At 31.7% G+C, this 19145-nt stretch overlaps 2 protein-coding genes and 4 non-coding genes across 6 annotated transcripts; 3 read left to right on the top strand and 3 right to left on the bottom strand.

Moving 5' to 3' along the window:
* Nucleotides 1-839: 839 nt before the first annotated feature.
* Nucleotides 840-6905, bottom strand: LOC132739200 (repetitive organellar protein-like). Its single transcript, XM_060726868.1, has 5 exons — nucleotides 5190-6905; nucleotides 4810-5008; nucleotides 2560-2650; nucleotides 1286-1350; nucleotides 840-1043 (listed from the first exon to the last, which is right to left on the bottom strand). Exons 1-5 carry the CDS (start codon nucleotides 6830-6832, stop codon nucleotides 840-842), a joined length of 2202 nt encoding a protein of 733 aa, XP_060582851.1. The 5' UTR covers nucleotides 6833-6905.
* Nucleotides 6906-10825: 3920 nt separating this feature from the next.
* Nucleotides 10826-10898, bottom strand: Trnaa-ggc (transfer RNA alanine (anticodon GGC)). The gene has a single exon. It is a non-coding gene; the product is annotated as a tRNA-Ala (tRNA).
* A 278-nt stretch (nucleotides 10899-11176) lies between these two features.
* On the bottom strand, nucleotides 11177-11249 carry Trnaa-ggc (transfer RNA alanine (anticodon GGC)). Its single transcript has one exon. It is a non-coding gene; the product is annotated as a tRNA-Ala (tRNA).
* Nucleotides 11250-11606: 357 nt separating this feature from the next.
* Nucleotides 11607-11679, top strand: Trnaa-ggc (transfer RNA alanine (anticodon GGC)). Its single transcript has one exon. It is a non-coding gene; the product is annotated as a tRNA-Ala (tRNA).
* A 622-nt stretch (nucleotides 11680-12301) lies between these two features.
* Trnaa-ggc (transfer RNA alanine (anticodon GGC)) lies at nucleotides 12302-12374 on the top strand. Its single transcript has one exon. It is a non-coding gene; the product is annotated as a tRNA-Ala (tRNA).
* A 432-nt stretch (nucleotides 12375-12806) lies between these two features.
* LOC132739199 (uncharacterized) lies at nucleotides 12807-16913 on the top strand. The gene is made up of 6 exons (XM_060726867.1): nucleotides 12807-13863; nucleotides 14219-14417; nucleotides 14585-14736; nucleotides 14819-14960; nucleotides 15190-15294; nucleotides 16037-16913. Exons 1-6 carry the CDS (start codon nucleotides 13376-13378, stop codon nucleotides 16223-16225), a joined length of 1275 nt encoding a protein of 424 aa, XP_060582850.1. The 5' UTR covers nucleotides 12807-13375; the 3' UTR covers nucleotides 16226-16913.
* The last annotated feature ends 2232 nt before the right edge of the window (nucleotides 16914-19145 follow it).

Here is a 19145-nt window from a genome sequence, read left to right as displayed (position 1 = left end):
CACATCATACAACGCAGGGCGAGGGGTCTTGTAAGTCTGGGTGCATCTGCGGATGTTAATGCATGCAAAACGGTGCATTCGCGCTTTTCCTGCATAGAGGTATACATGTAACATGACATTTTTTTTAAAAAAATGTGCAAATTTCTATAATTAAACCAATTGGTTCAAGAATACGAAAGTAAGCATTACTATCAAATTTATATATAATGAAATACAAAAAAGAAAGAAAAATGATACATGAAAAAGGTAAACTTTAGAACCTGAGTGTGTTAAATGTGGAAAAGTTTAGTCAAATTTAATATACATGTATGTAAAAACAATCTTTTAAATAACAAAGAAGGCAAACACAGAAATTTGATACAAATTGATCTCTTTTGAGCTTTTTGTGCGATTTCGCATTGCAAAAACAATTTTATTCGTACAATGATATCTCATTGTCTGCTTTATTAATTAATGAATACATATACATCAAAAATTGTAATTTTACATGTTCATTAGGATAATTTCTTTGACACAGTTTTTCAACAATGACTGTCAAAAGTTATTGTAAGATGCTTAAACTAACCAATAAGAATTTTGAATTTGAATAACAACATTAAGCGATAACTTATTCACATATCGTTTAAATGATATTTCACTACCGTAACTATGAAAGGCATATTAAGGCATTCAAGATTTGTCAAAAGAAAAAAGAACAACTAAAAAATACATTTAGAGAAACACAAGTCTGTCATGTACATGTTTGTGTGTATTTACCAGTATTCATGTCAATGTTTGTGTACTCAAGTGGTAATATTTATGTATTATAAATATTGTTAGATGTTTTCCTTTAAGCATTTCTAATTTAATGCATTTTTCTTTGATTTGTTGATTCCTTGAGCAACACCTTTTGCCAGAATTGGACCACCTTCGTGTAATAGCAAAGCAGGCCATACAACATATTCGACGTGTGTCCCACTGCTTGTATACGGTTTGTATAAATCTGAGTTGAATTGTGTACCCTTTGCAAGCAAGGGAGCAAATGCAACAGGAGGATCATTTACCTATAAGAAGATTTATTATATTAAATAAGTATATTATACATATATGAAGTGTGAATCAACAAAAACATAAAAAGGTTCTATGAATACATGCAGAGGAAGTGTTTAAACTTAAATTTATTTAGCTTTTAGTTAACGGATGCAAAACCATTGCGTTGTACATAAAGATATTGATATAATTATGAATAATATTTATTATCAATAACGTTAAAACAAGAGTAAGTTATATCATTAGTTTGACTAACCATCATAAACCAGCATAATTCAAGGCATTCAAAAGTGAATTCTTCTGTTTCAAGAGCTTTTGTTACTGATTGATCCACCGATTGTCTTAGGTATGAAACAAACTTCTGGAAAAATAAAACAAGTATACTAGGCTGGCGGATGTATAATAAACGGTTAAGATAAAATAAGGCCCATCCTTTGAATAATTTGTTACAGGATTTAATACGTATTATCTAACTTGCATATGACATTAACAACATTTACAAGTGATCTTAAATTGTCAAGCTTTGACAGGAACTCAACAATTATAATAGATTGTAATAAATAAAGTACTCATATCTTGCATTTTTATCATTGCTTTCAAAAAATATCAACATCATATTTTACTTCAAAAGAAAGAGAATTGTCGTACATGTGTATAACAGCTTAAAAACTTTTTATCATGAAAACATAAAATAAGAACTATAGATATATACACTTAACCTTTTTATTTCGATATTCATAAGAACAACTGCTTTTCATGCGAGTATGTTTACAAACTAAAATGTGATGAACGAAAATATGAAGCATAATATTTTCATTTCATTTACCATATACCTAACAGTTTCGTGGTGTTATAACTTATTTACCTTACGTAGGTTTACAAGTGCTGAAGACGCCGCTGCTTTTCTTGTGTCCTTTAACTGTTTATGAACACTGTTTGATACATCAGTATTTTCCTGTGAATATTAAATAAATTGATTTGTATAAAGCTATATTACTGTTTCCTGCATCTTACAAAATGTGTGTTTGAACTTTAATAAAGAATAATTCTAAAATGACTGTATGTAAGACATATGTTGGTAAACAGTTAATTACCTGCATTTAAAGGCACCATATTAATATTTTGAACCTGGCAATTTTATCCTGTTCACGCACAATTTACATGTGTATTAGTTAATAACAATCCATATTACAAGTTTTCGAGGATAAGCCATAATATTATGAATACAACATAATTATACCGTTTATTTTATGAAAATATGTCATAAGATAAAGCTTTATATCCTTATAAACCTTTGATATGACACGCATTTTTTATTGTATGGCATAGATTGTTTGAAATGCTTTTCAAAATTAGGTATTTTTGTTACAGTCATGTCTGACATCTAGTAGTTATAATTTACACGAATATGTATACAGTATTTTTTTTAAATATTTATTATTAGATATAAAATGTTAATAAATAAATAGATAATATTAATAAATATTTCAAACAGAAATAGTAAATAAAATATCTGACATATCAGAATACATACATGCCCGTGTTTGTCTGCAAATTGCAATGTCCTTTCTAGTTCCTCTAGCTGGTGCTCGGCCGTATTCCGACAGAAGTTCATAGTAACCTTATAAATAAATACATCTGTAATGATTGTTTCTTTCTTTCATTGTCCTGTTTTACCATTATCTTTTGATAATTTAGCTTTAATTGGTATATGCGTCTTGATCGATACAAAATATATATATATAACGCTAAAAGGAAAAGTACATAAAACGTGTCTGTTATCGATGCAATATGAAGTGATACGCAATGGTTTCTATACACAAACTTAAAGAATCTTGTAATTGTATTAACAAATAAATTTTATTGGTTTAACGTAAAGCATAATGACACACATACGAGGGCTGTTTAATAAATACGCGGCAAAGTGCTGCCATATTTTTAAGATTCATGGGAAATTTAAGTTCTCTTTATATTTTGTAAATAAACATATAATAAACATGTACACAAAATTTCAATAAAATCGGATACAAATTGATAGTACAATTTCAAGTATTTCTAAGGTAATCGCATATGAGGATTCAAAAAAGTAAATTAAGTAAATAAAGACAGCATTAAATACTTTATTTTAAAGATTAGTATATATTTGAAATTAAACTATACACTTAAAGTAAAATCCAATTTATCCTATAATGTGACAGAACCAATTGTAAAAACTATACAGTAAATGCCCCTTAATAATAACACGAACGGTACTGACTAAACTGTTCTTAATAGTGAATAAGCCACTTTTAGAACTTATTTTATTTTAGAAAATATTAAGTACTCGTGTTGGTGCATAATTTCATTTACTCAATTTTATAACATTTGCGCAGACCAATAGACTTATTCAACTATTAATAACATATCTAAATAAAACTCCCTTAAACACTCCTTTTGTGAACATTGTGAATTTAGCGACTTTTGAAATACTTTCCAACAAATAAATTTAAATGCTATTGACCGATACATTTTTTTTCACACCAAAGCTCAAGAAATATAAGCCCAATCATGCCGACGCTTGAAGCGTAAATCTAGAGTCTAATAAACCAAAACAGATAATGACCTCGTTTGACCCGGTGTATTTGTTTCCGCCAGATGAAAGATTCTGCTAATGTGACAATAAACACAATCATGAGGTTTTGTGGTCATTTATTCGCATGGTCGTAATACAGGTTAATGATTTAATAAGAAATACACATAAATGTTTGTCAGAAGTGGCGGCAGTGCCGGATTAGAGATGTGGTCGGCATACTGATTGTTTCTGTCATATATTTTGTACCTTTGAAAAGGACCCTTTTTTAGCGGCATGGTCCTATTTGTGGCGTGGTCGGTAGGTGGTTCTTGACTGTATATAATTACAGTTATGTTCACTACCTTTTCTCCTTTTATACCCATATTTTTGGAAAAATTAAAGAAAAAATATGGTGGCGGATTTGTGCCATTCGTGTTTTTCCCTGAGACCCCACCAAGCGAAAATTCGAGAATTAACAAGTTAAAACTGCGGGTGCGCGGAGCCAACCACGCTTATAAACGGAGGCGCGGGCAAAGTTAAATAAATGGACATTCGCCATGCGGGGGCGCGGGGCAAGATTTAAGTAATAAAACGGCAGGGGCGAGGAGCGAAAACACGCTAATTAGCATAATTAACTTCTGCAATTTAACTTGTTAGTTATCGACTTTTCGCTTGGCGGGGTTGTGTGACGAAAACACGCTTATTAGTTTTATTTGTTCAACTTTGCCCCGCACCCCCGGTAATTAGCTTGTTTTCGTCCCGCGACCCCGTTTTATTTCTTAAATCTCGCTCTGCGACCCCACAAGGCGAAGTTTTATTTATTAAACTTCGCCTGCGTCCTCGCTTATAAGCGTGTTTTCGCTCCGCAACCCCGCCATTTTAACTTATTTATCGACTTTTCGCTTTGTGAGGTCATGGGACGAAAACACGCTAATTAGCGGGGCGCGCGGCGAAGTTTTTACTTTGCACTGTGCACCGCGCCCCTACTAATAAGCGTATTTTCGTCCCGAGACCCCGCCGTTTTATTTCATAAATCTATCTCAGCGCCACCCCCAGGCGAAGTTTTATTTACAAAACTTCGCCATGCGCCCTCGCTTATAAGCGTGTTTTTGCTCCACGCCCCCGCCTTTTTAACTTGTTAATTTTCGACTTTTCGCTTGGCGGGGTCGTGGGGCAAAAACACGAATAGAACAAATTAGCCACCATAAAAACCTGAATGGCATTGTTACCTGTAAGACGTGCAAAAGAGATTCAATCACAGCCTCATCAGTTGAAAAATACTTTTCAAGAATTTCAAATGCATCTGTCCATTGATTATCATACAGCTCTGCACATTTTTCAGCAAGTTTTGTTGGACGATTTCTGTCGCTTAGGTCTGTTATGTTTGGATTGTTGTCTGTCAAACGGTTCCCCATAGCCTTACTCAGTCTAAAGAATAGAACTTAGCTATATGTTCTTAAGTTAATCAAAATGGTCACATTAAGTTTTGATATAAAGCCAAGGAACATGTAAGTATTGTTTAATTTGCTATTGAGTTATATATGTTTAAAACAGAAATACTGATATTTTTTTTAAAAGATCATAACAATCTTTGGAAAAAAAGATTTACCTTGTCTTTGTGTCATCAAGTTCAGCTTGTGTATCATGTAGTTTTGATAATGTATGATTAAGTTGTTTCTTCAAATCGCTGATCTCATTTGTCACTGCTGCATCCGTTTTGTGTTTACTGTCATGTATGTTCCCTGAAGAGTCCTGTTCAAGTTTCTTCCCAAGTCTGTAAATTTTAGAGTCTCGCTGCTCAACTTTTTTCTCAAGATCAAGAACCAATTTCTCCTTTGAATTGATAATGTTTTCGAGATTTTTCTGAGTTTTGTTGTGGTGTTCTAACCTTTGCTGCAGCTCGGTAGCAAGGTCATCTATTTTGACATCTTTTGCTTTGACTTCCTTCCCTAAATCTTCTACTATTGCTTCCATTTTATTCATCCTCTCATTGATTTTGACTAACATTTTCTCTTTTTGAGCAATTTCTTTTTTACAGAAATTTGAATCGTTGTTAAGATTGGATTTAACTGTTTGCAATTTATTTTCCATTTCTCGCAATTCTATTTCCTTTGTTTTTACCATTTCTGTGCACTTCTCTAATTCGTCATTTAACATAGAAACACGATTGTCTTTTTCTCTTACGTCTAAATCAAGTGATTTTTCTGTATCTGTTAGATCGGATATTTTTTGTCTTAATTCAATGATTGTTCGGTTCAATTCTGATTTTAATTTATCTTCTTCCATTACAAGTTTTACATTCTTCTGCTTAACGGTGACGGATTTCGTATTTATAGTGTCAAGCTGATCAGTTTGATGTTGGTCATATTTTGAGGAATCTTTTTGCAATTCTGCATTTTTCTTTTGTAGTACAACGACTTGCTCGTCGGATTCCTTCAATTTACGCATCATTTCAGCACATTCTACCTCCTGTTCACGACGATCCTTTTCTGCTCTCCCTTTTCCATTTTCTAAAATTTCATTATGTGTCTTCATCTGACACATTTCATTTTCGATGTGGTATAATGGAAGCAGCTTTATTTTATTTTTTATAGAAAGTGCAACCTCTTTCATACAACACGTTTTACCAATATCATCATATTTTGTAACACATTTATCGACATGCATAGACAGTGCTTCTGTATACGTCTTCTGTGGTGATATAACTGCATCTAATTGCATATCGATATCAAACAGTGTTTTAAGTACTTCTTCGGTTTCATCAGATAGTTCTATTTTTTTCTTGTCTAAAAGTTTTCTAGTGTCACATGTTTTATTCCCTTCGTCAACTAAAGGATCATTTTTAATTTTTAAATCTTTAATGCACTGGCGAAGGTGATCTATCTCTGCACGATACTTCTTATCGTTTGAAGAGATTATTTCATCTTTTTCAATATTTATTTGCATATGTTTACTAAGATGGCCGCTACATATATCAATCTGTCTGTCCTTAATTCGAATCTCTTGTTCATGTTTAAAATTCATCTCTTTTACTTGATTTTGACATGTTTGTAATTTCATCTCTAACTCGGTATTGTAATTTTTACATTGCATTTGCTCTTTTGTAAGAGTTTGAATTCCCTTTTCTTTAGCATTGGAAAGCTTTTCGATTTCAAATTTAAGAACAGTGTTATTTATTCCAAGTTTTTCAGCTTTATTCTTTAGCGCCTTATTTTCTGCAATAATATCATCCCATGTTTTTTCATACGTCATTCCTAGCCTGGCGTCGTTTATTTCTTTCTTTGCATTTTCCAAAGTTTTTAAAACATCACGAAGCTGTAACCTGTAACTGTTGATATCGCTTGTTACGTTGAAGACTGTTTTTTCAAGGCTTTTGTCCTGATGATTTAGATACGTATTAAGTAAAGCATGCACACAGATATGAAAATCATGACTATTGGCAATAAATTATTAAGAGTTATGTGTTGGAAGTTAACCGTACTATTGCAAGTGTAATATATGATACTATATTATGAAGCAGTAGTATTATAATTAAGTTAATCATATATGGTAATATTTTGTAGTTTTTGAAATATATTGCAAGTACAAAAAAATAACAATAAACAAAAACATATAAAACTTTAACATTTCAACAAGTAATAAAGATTAAACATTAGTAGTAATTTCAAACAAATCTTACTTGTCTTTTTTGGTTCTGAATTTCACTTCTTATTTCCTTTGACATGTCTCTTAAACGAGAATAAGACGGATTCTTATGTTTTTCTATATATCCAATTAGATTAGCTACGACTGACGCATCGATCATCTTGAAGCCAATATCTTTACTTTCCATTTTGTATTTTTTCTCTGAAGCCCAAAAAATACTTAATGACAAGTTCCAGGGCGTCTGAAATGATTATATATTTAATTTAATAGATTATTTGATTACAATTAATTTAAAAAAAGAAAAAAAGAAAGAATGTCAAACAAAAACAACAATTTTTCACCACAAGTAGGTGTTAGGGCACGTGTTAACATGGAAAAACTAGTTTTAGGGTAATTCCAAGGTTTTTCATCATTTTTGTTAAGGGTTGGCCGTGCATATTCATATGACCAACTGCAAAATGAAGATCGTGACCCGATTATCAAATGCTTAATAATCGTCAATGAATTAATATGCCGACAAAGGTGATATCGATGTAATTGTTAAACTAAGGGACTGTTAGTAATCTTATTTACAATAGAAGGGGTCAACGACTTACACATTCTTATCTGTAGCACTCAATGTATGTTAACACTTTGTGTCTTTTTTTGACCGTATAAATGTTTTTAGACAATATTACCTGTAACTCACTGCCTTATCTGTTGATATACGATAATTAATAGTTTCTTACTCAATAAGGTGTCTACTTATTATGTTCTATGATATGTTACTTATAGAAATTTTTACATTAACTGTTAATTCAATAACACGATCTTACGCTATGAGAAAACTATATACCGATGATGTTTTTAATCAGGACTGCTCTTAAACTCAACGAAATTAACAACATAAAGTGTTTTCTAAATGTTTTATCTTTTCAAAACAAACAAGATACCTTTGAGATAAAACAACTTTTAAGATTTTTATGCCTTATTTTGCTAGACTGATTGTCAAATGTATTACATTTTCTAAGTACATTTATTCGTAAAAATTGATTACCATGCCCGCCAGATATAGAATAAGAATTCTCATTTTTAAGTATTTGATCCGATTTCTGTTCTGCATGTGAAATTTAACAGTTTTCTGAAATAAAATTGAAAGCTTATATTTTGGAAAGTTATACTTAGTCTAGCTTAAAACAATCACCACTCTTCAACTGTGACAGCATAGTAAGTTTGATGTTTGACTAATATGAATGAATAGGATATTTGGTACGACACTTTCTGTTGATAATTGTTTTTATCTTCTCAATTTTGGCAGAGATGGTCGATTTATTTCAAACAAGTACACACCGATGCGGAGCAACTCAAGAACAGTTTTCTCTCATTTTGTATCGTTTTATACCAATTTTAATTTTATTGAATCTAAAAACATTGAATGTTAGATATTTATGCCTACAAATGATATTTAGATAAGGATATTTTGCAAAAAGAAGTCCACAACATATCGAAACAAAAAAGCTAAAAGTCATGGTTCCAACAATGTTGGAAATATAGATAATGATAATCTTGGCTGTTTCAATCTATTAATACGTAGGTCGTGTATAAAAAACCCCATAAAAACAACATAGTTTACCATATTCAGTTTAACTCTCGGTATAACTTTTTTAATAAACAATTTTAAATTCAAGTACATCTTACTGCGTACATCTCACAATCCGCGCTAAAAGTTATCGTATGCACTGACCATATATTCAGAAAGCAATTCACAGGTTGATGATATCAAATAGTGAAAAACAGAATCCCTAAAGAAGGCCCAACACGTCAAAACTGTAAATGTTGCAGGCTCGGTTTGATTGAGCCTGTTCATGGACGGTAATGGAAAGTGCAAGTTACTGTCCACGCCCCCTAGCACCGGCTTAAGCAGAATTCAACATTTAACACGAAAATGGTGAAATTTTGAATTTAGAAACTTCCGCAGATGTGTTCATACGGCGGTTATCATTTATTACACTATCATTTATTACTATAAAAAAACATTAACAAATATTTTGAAAATGTATAAAGAAAGTAAGATTTTGAAAAGTAAAGCAATTCTTTGTCAAAACGATACGGAAATGGTACAAAGAAAATTATTACGAATTCTAACACGCTTTATAATTTTCCCCTATCGAATAGATAGAGCAATGATGTGCGTTTTTCAGCGATATATTCACGTCATAATATGCCGTCACATATTAAACAAAATGACGTTTGGAAATTACTTCTACGCTCAATAAAGTTCTCGTGTTTTCTTCAAATTGAATGCATATTTTTATTGTATGTATAGCATTATTCTACACCTAATATTAATTCTCTATTTTTATCAGGAAGACCTTTGCTCAGATTATTTGGAAAACTGACAAATATGCTTTATGATAGAACGATCATGATTATGTAGTTTCTCATATACTGTAACAGTCTAAAACTTTCGTTTGCGAAACCATTGTCAAGAAAGTGATTTTATGACAAAATAAATGAGCTTAGCGACAAGACAATAATTATTACAATGTGGGTCATACGAAAATTCTACTTTCGTTTTCAAGTATATGCAGTTTACAATCAGTCACATACTTACTTACTTTAAGATCAGCAATCACGTACTTAAAATAAATAAAACAAAAATATTTTCTCGATAACAATACTAAATTTGATAAAAAACAACAACATTTCATGTTTGTTTCAAAATGAAAATGGTGTATGTACATGCATATGTTGTTTAACAATAACATAGCCACGCCAATTTAACATTGTATTAGAAATATATTAAAATATCTCTAAAAATATAGAATAAAATGAAACTTACATCTTAATCCCTTGTGCAACACTCACTTTTTGTTGTATTTTTCCCTCCACATAAAATATTTTCTCCATTGTGTTTTACTGTTACTATGTGTGTACGTCAATTTACTTCCTTGTCTAACGAGCACTCCACTTCACAAAACCGATATCAATGTATAACACATAAATATAGTTAAACATGATTAGTATGCTACGTTTTAAGTTAAGTCCCGTTTATATATGCTTTATGTAGAAACAATTATAATATAATATTCGATAATGTATCCAAAAACATCCATGTATCATTCTTTCATAGTTTTTGGCAAAGTATAATACTGAATACTATTAACGTTATCATGCATGGACTAATGTTTGACCTACTTTCAACTACGAATTAATTTAAGAGTTTAAAAGTTTAAAAGTAGGAAGGGATCGCACGCTTGTTTAGATTTACTGCTGTACTTATTAATCTTTCAGCTAAAAAAACGGTTAAAAGGGAGTGAAAGACAAATATATATATATATATATATATATATATATATATATATATATATATATATATATATATATATGAAAGAAAGAAAGTCATGAGCGAGAAATTATTACCATAGCGGCGAGCTATTTATAGCTTCTTTTACCGCAATTGGCTGACTCAGTCACTATTAATTTTCTTATTACAAATATCTTATGGCAAACACATTTATTGTTTTATAAGACCATTCCCGCCCAAGAATGAATATATATGAAAGAAAGAAAGACATGAGCGAGAAATAATACATAGAAAAATCGCACGAAAAATCGGCACGCCGCAGCCGGGACTCGAACCACGGGTCTCTGGATTGCCGGTCCAGTATGCTAACCACTACACCACAGCGGCCGTTGCTTTTTCTTCGTGCTAATTGGCCTTATATATTTAAGTTATTTTTAACTTTATTGTGACGTCATCACTTTTATTACCATAGCGGCGAGCTATTTATAGCTTCTTTTACCGCAGTTGGCTGACTCAGTCACTATTAATTTTCTTATTACAAATATCTTATGGCAAACACATTTATTATTTTATAAGACCATTCCCGCCCAAGAATGTATATAAATGAAAGAAAGAAAGTCATGAGCGAGAAATTATACATAGAAAAATCGCACGAAAAATCGGCACGCCGCAGCCGGGACTCGAACCACGGGTCTCTGGAATGCCGGTCCAGTATGCTAACCACTGCACCACAGCGGCCGTTGCTTTTTCTTCGTGCTTATTGGCCTTATATAATTAAGTTATTTTTAACTTTATTGTGACGTCATCACTTTTATTACCATAGCGGCGAGCTATTTATAGCTTCTTTTACCGCAATTGGCTGACTCAGTCACTATTAATTTTCTTATTACAAATATCTTATGGCAAACACATTTATTATTTTATAAGACCATTCCCGCCCAAGAATGTATATAAATGAAAGAAAGAAAGTCATGAGCGAGAAATTATACATAGAAAAATCGCACGAAAAATCGGCGCGCCGCAGCCGGGACTCGAACAATAAAGTTAAAAATAACTTAATTATATAAGGCCAATTAGCACGAAGAAAAAGCAACGGCCGCTGTGGTGTAGTGGTTAGCATACTGGACCGGCAATCCAGAGACCCGTGGTTCGAGTCCCGGCTGCGGCGTGCCGATTTTTCGTGCGATTTTTCTATGTATAATTTCACGCTCATGACTTTCTTTCTTTCATATATATTCATTCTTGGGCGGGAATGGTCTTATAAAACAATAAATGTGTTTGCCATAAGATATTTGTAATAAGAAAATTAATAGTGACTGAGTCAGCCAACTGCGGTAAAAGAAGCTATAAATAGCTCGCCGCTATGGTAATAAAAGTAATGACGTCACAATAAAGTTAAAATTACTTAAATATATAAGGCTAATTAGCACGAAGAAAAAGCAACTGTGGTGCAGTGGTTAGCATACTGGACCGGCAATCCAGAGACCCGTGGTTCGAGTTCCGGCTGCGGCGTGCCGATTTTTCGTGCGATTTTTCTATGTATTATTTTTCGCTCATGTCTTTCTTTCTTTCTCATATATTTATTCTTGGGCGGGAATGGTCTTATAAAACAATAAATGTGTTTGCCATAAGATATTTGTAATAAGAAAATTAATAGTGACTGAGTCAGCCAACTGCGGTAAAAGAAGCTATAAATAGCTCGCCGCTATGGTAATAAAAGTGATGACGTCACAATAAAGTTAAAAATAACTTAATTATATAAGGCCAATTAGCACGAAGAAAAAGCAACGGCCGCTGTGGTGTAGTGGTTAGCATACTGGACCGGCAATCCAGAGACCCGTGGTTCGAGTCCCGGCTGCGGCGTGCCGATTTTTCGTGCGATTTTTCTATATATATATATATATATATATATCTATCTAGTACGTAATATACTTTCACATTTATTTCATTTGTTAAGCCAATGAAAATAAATACAAAAATGAGTACAATGTCAAGCCAAGTTCCAAACGTTAAAAAGATATCTTTCTGCTACTAATATTGAAATAATATTATTCGTTATATACTAAAATACCAATTAGTTAAGTACATATTTGTCTGCAAACTGTCTAGTAGAAATTTAAAAATCAGCTTTACAATCCGTATACATAAACAAATTTAGTATTTGTGCGTACGAGGGGGCGTATTCTATACACCATAATCAATATCCTATCAATAATAAAACAAGATTTAAATGAATACATTTGCATTAACCTGATATTCTAAATACTTGTACGTAAACATATGCTTCAGATATCGACTGAAATTTAAGATGTTACACTTTAAAGGGATTTAGTGCTTGTTATTTTATTGATGAGCTATTTTAATTAGTCAATTATTTCAATTACTTATTTATTTTAAATCTATCCATTGTTTCAGATTGTCATGTTGATGTTTTATGAATACGTCTAAATTGACGTGCAATATTAAATTTGTATACATAACTTAAGGAGTAAATAATTTTACGTTCAAATATAGTTTGGAGTAAAGTGTATACAAATACTGTGTACGAAAGGACTGTTTATAGAAATTAAATAGCAGTTAGTTGATCTTAATGCTTCATCGTGATATGTACAGGCATAATCCTAAAAGGCCAGTAATTCATGATTGCCGGCTAATCGACATTAAATGTGAACAACTGAAAGAACAAGTAAATCAACAATCGAAAGCTATACGGGAATTAAAAGATTCAAGTGATGAAGTATTTTGGCTACAGCATCAGGAGATAATGAATTTATCAAAAAAGGCAGAAGTTTGCAAACGTCAACAAAGTAAAATGGTAAAAATGTTGAAGGAAAAAGGACCAAACAATTCATAACCACAAGAAAATGATTGATTCGTACGTAAAAAGAACTGATGAATATATATCGGATTTAAAAGCCAAATTATCAATAGCTTTTACTGAAAAATACCTCATAGAGATGAAACTGAAAGATAATTTTAACCTACAAAGGAAAACCATTGAAAATCTTGAGAAGAATATCACGACACGTGACAAACTGCTGTTTGAAAAAGATGAACAATTATATGCACAAGAAAGACAAATAAAAAAAATTACTAAACAATTAGAAGACATAATGAATGAAGAATTGTCACATCGTGGTAAAGTCAATGCTATCCAATCCGAATCAAAAGGCAATACACACGATAAGGACATCGGCAATCGTGATGGAAGTAAAACGAAGGTCATCATAAAAGAAAGTGATTTCGATAAGGAAAAGATTGAAAAAGAATTAACGGAGCTTAAGACTAAGTTAGAATTAACCTTATCAAAGTTACAGGAGACAGAAACAGAGCTTGAGAACACAAAGACAAGGTGATTTCTATCATTAATGCAAATATTTGAAAAATTGTATATTTCTCTTATACAAATAAATATTCGCTTTTATCGTGACATGTTTAAAGTATATAGAATACGTTTTTGAACAACCAATCGATTATTTTTTCATTTGATACCTATTATAACATATTATTTTTCCATTGTCTTAAAACCCATAATATCGGTCTTTCAACTTACAGACCATATCATATTCAACTTATGTTTCCTTTAAGTAAGTTTATATTCTAATATTCTTTTTTTAAATTATGTAATGATTGCAATATGACTATCTGTTCCTGCTTGAATTTCTTAATTACTTAACATCGACTTATATAAAATCTTACTTTTAAAGACTCAGCAAAGCAATGGGCGATAAACTGACAGATAATAACCCAAACATAGCTGACCTCAGTGACAAAAATCGCCCAACCAAACTTGCGGAAAGATATGCCGAGCTGTATGATAATCATTGGACCGATGCTTTTGATGTTCTGCAAGCTTTCAACCAAGGAGAAGAAACAGTGATTGAAATATTAATCAACATTTTAAAGGTCACATCGTTTCTTTTTTTCTCTCTCTCAATCGTCTTCGTATAAGGTTTAAGTTTATTGAGCTATAGATAAAAGCAATGACAAATAAGTTGCTTGTTTTGTAAATAATCATTTAGGCAGGTTATTAACGTTGAAAAATGCAACTAATTCCTTTTTCATAATTTTAGAATGTAATGATTTTCTGTCAATCAAAAGCACTGGAGCAGATTAAAACCCTGAAAAAAGTTCTTGCGTTCGCCAATGAGCCAGTAAGTACAGGCGTTTTAACTTTAAGAACATTTGATGGAATAAAACCTTTCAAAATTAAAAGCGTATTAAAGTATTTAGTGCTTTGAACTCTAAGCCTCTTCGAATTAGTACATGAGTTAGCGATTCCGTTGATTATAATACAATATATAAAGCCAGTGTTACAATATTTCTTTTGAAAGTTACATACCCAATGCATCGTTACAGATTTCAGAAGATGTGTCGCCGGATTTTTGGAAGGTATTAAAAGATGCTCGAAAGGCTCTGTCAGGGATTTCTCTCGAAAATCTCCACCAGGTATACCATGTAACAAATATTTCAAACAAGAATTATTCCCTGTTAAATATAGAAAATGTTATGTGTTTATGTTACTGATGATACGGCAAAACAAAAATACGTTAATACTTTCATATGAATGGAAATAAAACTATTTTACAATTGAATTGACTTATCTGTTGCATGTGCCAAATTTATGGCACGTGTTAGTCATTCCGTAAGTTGTTCATGTTCTATTATTACTTTTCAGATGTTCATATCAAACGGTCAAGGTTCTACAAATGATACAATAAAGTCAGCGTTAAAAGTCGGCAAATTTACCAGGGAATGTATTGAGATTTGCTGGTACATGGCGGTAAGTAATACTGTATACGTCTGTATAATTTATTGATCATGCTAATTTTCTTTTTAATTTGCACAATCTATTTTAAATACAGGATAACTTATGATTTGATTTTCTTCTTAACCCTTTACCTGCTGAATTCTCGTAATTGAGTTGTTTGGTGTCCATTCATGGAATTGTTTATAACTAATTTAGGGATGCAATGATGGACATTTAGATGTTGTCAACCAACAGTGAAGAGCCTGGCCAGACTGTATGGATGTACAATCTGGCCGGATCTCTACTGGTGACAAAGGCAAATCCATTTTGGTTCAGCAGAGTAAGGGTTGGGTGTCAGTACTTTAGTATTTATAAGACGACAAATATGATGATGCATTTTTCCAGTCTTTGTGTAAAATATTTTTATCACTGAAAATGATTGAAATTCATGAAATTCTAACTGAATAATTATGTTAATCTTGTATAAAAAAGTGTAAATTATATATGGGAAGCTGCATTCCCAATTATGACTCTCGTTAAGTTTATCCTTTCTTAAAAGGTATGTTAAGGTTTTGATGACATTATGTATCCATTTTGTGTCTTCCTAACATGTGTAAAGTATAAAACATATTAAAATTTTACTTTGTGTGCAGTCAAAATGTGTTAATGTTAATTTCATATTTTCAAAGAGACTGTGTTGCAATTGGAGTATATATCTTTGATATCCATGCTAATCTTATTATTCAATTCTTTATACAATTCATAATTCTTATAGGTACAGGATCCACCTGTGACCTTGGGACCAATTTCTGATAAAGGCTCGGTTTTCAATGCAGACATGTACAAGGCATACACAGTTTCCGGGACACATGTAGACTTTGTCGTCTGGCCACCGCTTCTTTTACATGAGCATGGACCGATCTTAGCAAAAGGTGTAGCTCAAGGCTATGTCAGAAAGCCATAGATTTTTGATACTATCACTTGAACAAAACTATCTCTCAACCAAAGTGATCAATTTTATAATTTACACATAAAAGTTATGTTGCACAACAACGGAACGTTTAATAAAGTGACAAACACTTACATTTGTTTTGTCAAAGTTCCAAACTTACAACCTCATTTTGACGATTTAATAACAGCTAAATGTTCAATTTTAAACAACAATAGCAGCCTAATTTGATAAGTGAATTTTGTATTCTAGGAAATTCATCTCTATACAAATGTGGATTTTTTTAAATATCGGAACATAAAGCATATGACATAAGCCTTTGTTTCAAGAAATATCATCGTGATTTTACTCTAATTTCTGTTTAATGAACTGTCAACGTTAACCTAGTTCCGTGATTTATGTTTTTAACAATTCTGTTTTTTAATCCAATAAAAACAATTAAGTTGAACACTACTAAATATATATTTTTTTACATTTTCCTTTATGTCATTGATTCTATTATCAATGTTAAACAGGAAAATCAAATTTTGGTTAATATACGTATTGCTTGTGTTTTGGAAGTATGTTTTTAAGGCCCAAAGAATAATTTAGTATACTGTTATATGACATGAAAATACATGAAAACTTTGTTGCTTTGCTCTATGAAACAGCAAAAAAAAATGCTTTGAGTTGCAATAAAAAAATTAATGATCTTCCTATTTCTTCATGTTCATCGTACATTATTAATGACTTGGTTTGATAATTGATAGCAAGTGGTCAATTTTGTTTTACTAATAACACCTTATAAAAGTCATGCTGACAAATTTTAGGTAGGTCAAAACGGACTCAATCCATACCTCTACAGCCAAGAACTTTTACTTAGTTGAAAGAAATTTAACGTCATGAGATAATAACAATTAAATGAAATTATTGTTCGAGACATGTTTTATGTTGACTTCATGTGAAACATTCAAAGAGGAAAACGGTAGAAAGATTAATGTAATTGTTCATTACCTGGCCAGCTGTTGCAATAGTTTTGTAATTTAGATAGAAAAAGCAAAGACACAAACAATGAATAGAATTGTTCTGCGGATATATGTTTGACTGTTATACTATAGTAAATTCATTTTGAAACCTAGTGCAGTATCAATATAAAACGAAACACGAATATTTAATGTGAATAGTAAAGATACTAAATACATATTCTGATAATTTCCTTAAATCTAAACAGTAATATAAATATTATCCCTGTAAGTTTTTACTTTTGTAACTGCATGCTTGCTTATGTTGTTGAAAGGAACGAACGAATGAACGAAAGAACAAACGAATGAACGAATGAATGAATGCATACTATTTGATAGCATAACATATGTATATGACTAATATACTCTGTTACCTTTGTACTGATCAATAAGTAAAAAAGAAAAGAAAATAACAACGGTTTTTAACCTCAGTTATTTAAAGGGCGATAATTCTTTTGGCTATGGCTAAACACGCGTTGGATTCATCTAACTTACAAAAAAGTTTGCTTTTGGTTGCATGCCAAGTTACTTGACAGTGTCATCAACATACCATAAATCATTTCTATGCAGAAAAAATCAACTACTTGAGAATTTTCGATCAACTTGATGTTTTATTTCGCTATATAACTATACAAACAATACAGCTCCGTAAATTGCGACATGAAATAAAACAAAATGTAGCCATCTAAGGCTGATTCAGATATCTTTTGATAACGTTTGATAGTTGTTGAACCTTGTAAAATCAATAATGTGTAGTTGATCACATTCGTTAATATCGCACAGATAAGAATATGAATTGAATTTCTTTATTCGGAACAGGAAGTTAAACGTCAGTTTTGGATCTATGTTAGTTTACCTGCGTTTGACCAAACGACAATTTAAGGACTTAACAGTATTTATGAATATTTTCTTCGAGTAAGTGCTTTATTTAATTTAATGCTGTATTCTGAGAGAAAAAAGTTATGAATTTAGTTATCTGTATTGTTGACTAAAACATTGTAAAATTTTTGTAAAGTAATTGACATTTAAATATTATATATAATAAGTTAAATCTATGCATTTGCTTTTTCCTGTTTATGTGATTTGTACCAGGTCTTTCAAGAGAAAACGGCTGTAGGATCGCGTCGTAGGTCTTGATACTTAGAAAGTTTATTGACTGTCTGATCGGGCACATTCATTTTCTATTGAACCGCTTCAGTGTAGAAGAGTTGAATCTATCAGTAGAATTTACAAAACCCGCTTCGGCCAGTATAGAAATATGACTTAATAATATTTTTCTTACTTAGATGAATTTGGCTCTCAGGAGTGCATAGAGTGGACCAAATAGTAGAAGAGTTGAATCTATCAGTAGAATTTACAAAATCCGCTTCGGCCAGTATAGAAATATGACTTAATAATATCTTTCTTACTTAGATGAATTTGGCTCTCAGGAGTGCATAGAGTGGACCAAATAATTTTCGTGGACCAAAGTAATCACAGAGTAGTGGTAAGGCTGACACCTTAGAACATTTAAAAACAATGGCAGATAATGGGAGAATTCAAAAATATATTATCTATGATGTCCATTGCTTGCACATTTCGACAACAGCTTTCTTGGAGAAGTTGCATACACAAGATATTGCACATACGCATGTACTAGATGTTCTTTTTGATGAAGTTTTAACAGACATTACAAATATTGTGTATCACGTGAGTTATGTTTATGTTTTCCTTTATAGTTCAAATTTGTGTTTAATCTTTTAAATATTAGATCATTGTTGTCATGATAATTATACTGTCCTCTTGCATTTTCTATTGTTTTAAACACACTTTGAAATAATTATTTCTAATACAGATAAAGAAGAACGTGGATGAAATATGCAATCATTTGTTAGTTGTGAAAGAAGCGGAAAGTGCGTTACAATGCATGCCGATGCTAGAAGATGCTGACATAC

Source organism: Ruditapes philippinarum, unplaced genomic scaffold (genome assembly GCF_026571515.1).
Source record: "Ruditapes philippinarum isolate M1 unplaced genomic scaffold, ASM2657151v2 ctg753_1_1_1_1, whole genome shotgun sequence".
NCBI lineage: Eukaryota > Metazoa > Mollusca > Bivalvia > Venerida > Veneridae > Ruditapes > Ruditapes philippinarum.
This window is presented reverse-complemented; position numbering and strand designations above follow the sequence as displayed.

Coding starts and splice junctions, on each gene's coding strand:
- LOC132739200 (XM_060726868.1), bottom strand. CDS start 6,832: ATGACGTATGAAAAAACATGGGATGATATTATTGCAGAAAATAAGGCG. Junction 1,351..2,559: donor AGACAAACACGGGCATGTAT/GTATTCTGATAT, acceptor TGGATCAATCAG/TAACAAAAGCTCTTGAAACA. Junction 1,044..1,285: donor AATTATGCTGGTTTATGATG/GTTAGTCAAACT, acceptor ATCTTCTTATAG/GTAAATGATCCTCCTGTTGC.
- LOC132739199 (XM_060726867.1), top strand. CDS start 13,376: ATGATTGATTCGTACGTAAAAAGAACTGATGAATATATATCGGATTTA. Junction 13,864..14,218: donor CTTGAGAACACAAAGACAAG/GTGATTTCTATC, acceptor TTACTTTTAAAG/ACTCAGCAAAGCAATGGGCG. Junction 15,295..16,036: donor AGATTTGCTGGTACATGGCG/GTAAGTAATACT, acceptor TAATTCTTATAG/GTACAGGATCCACCTGTGAC.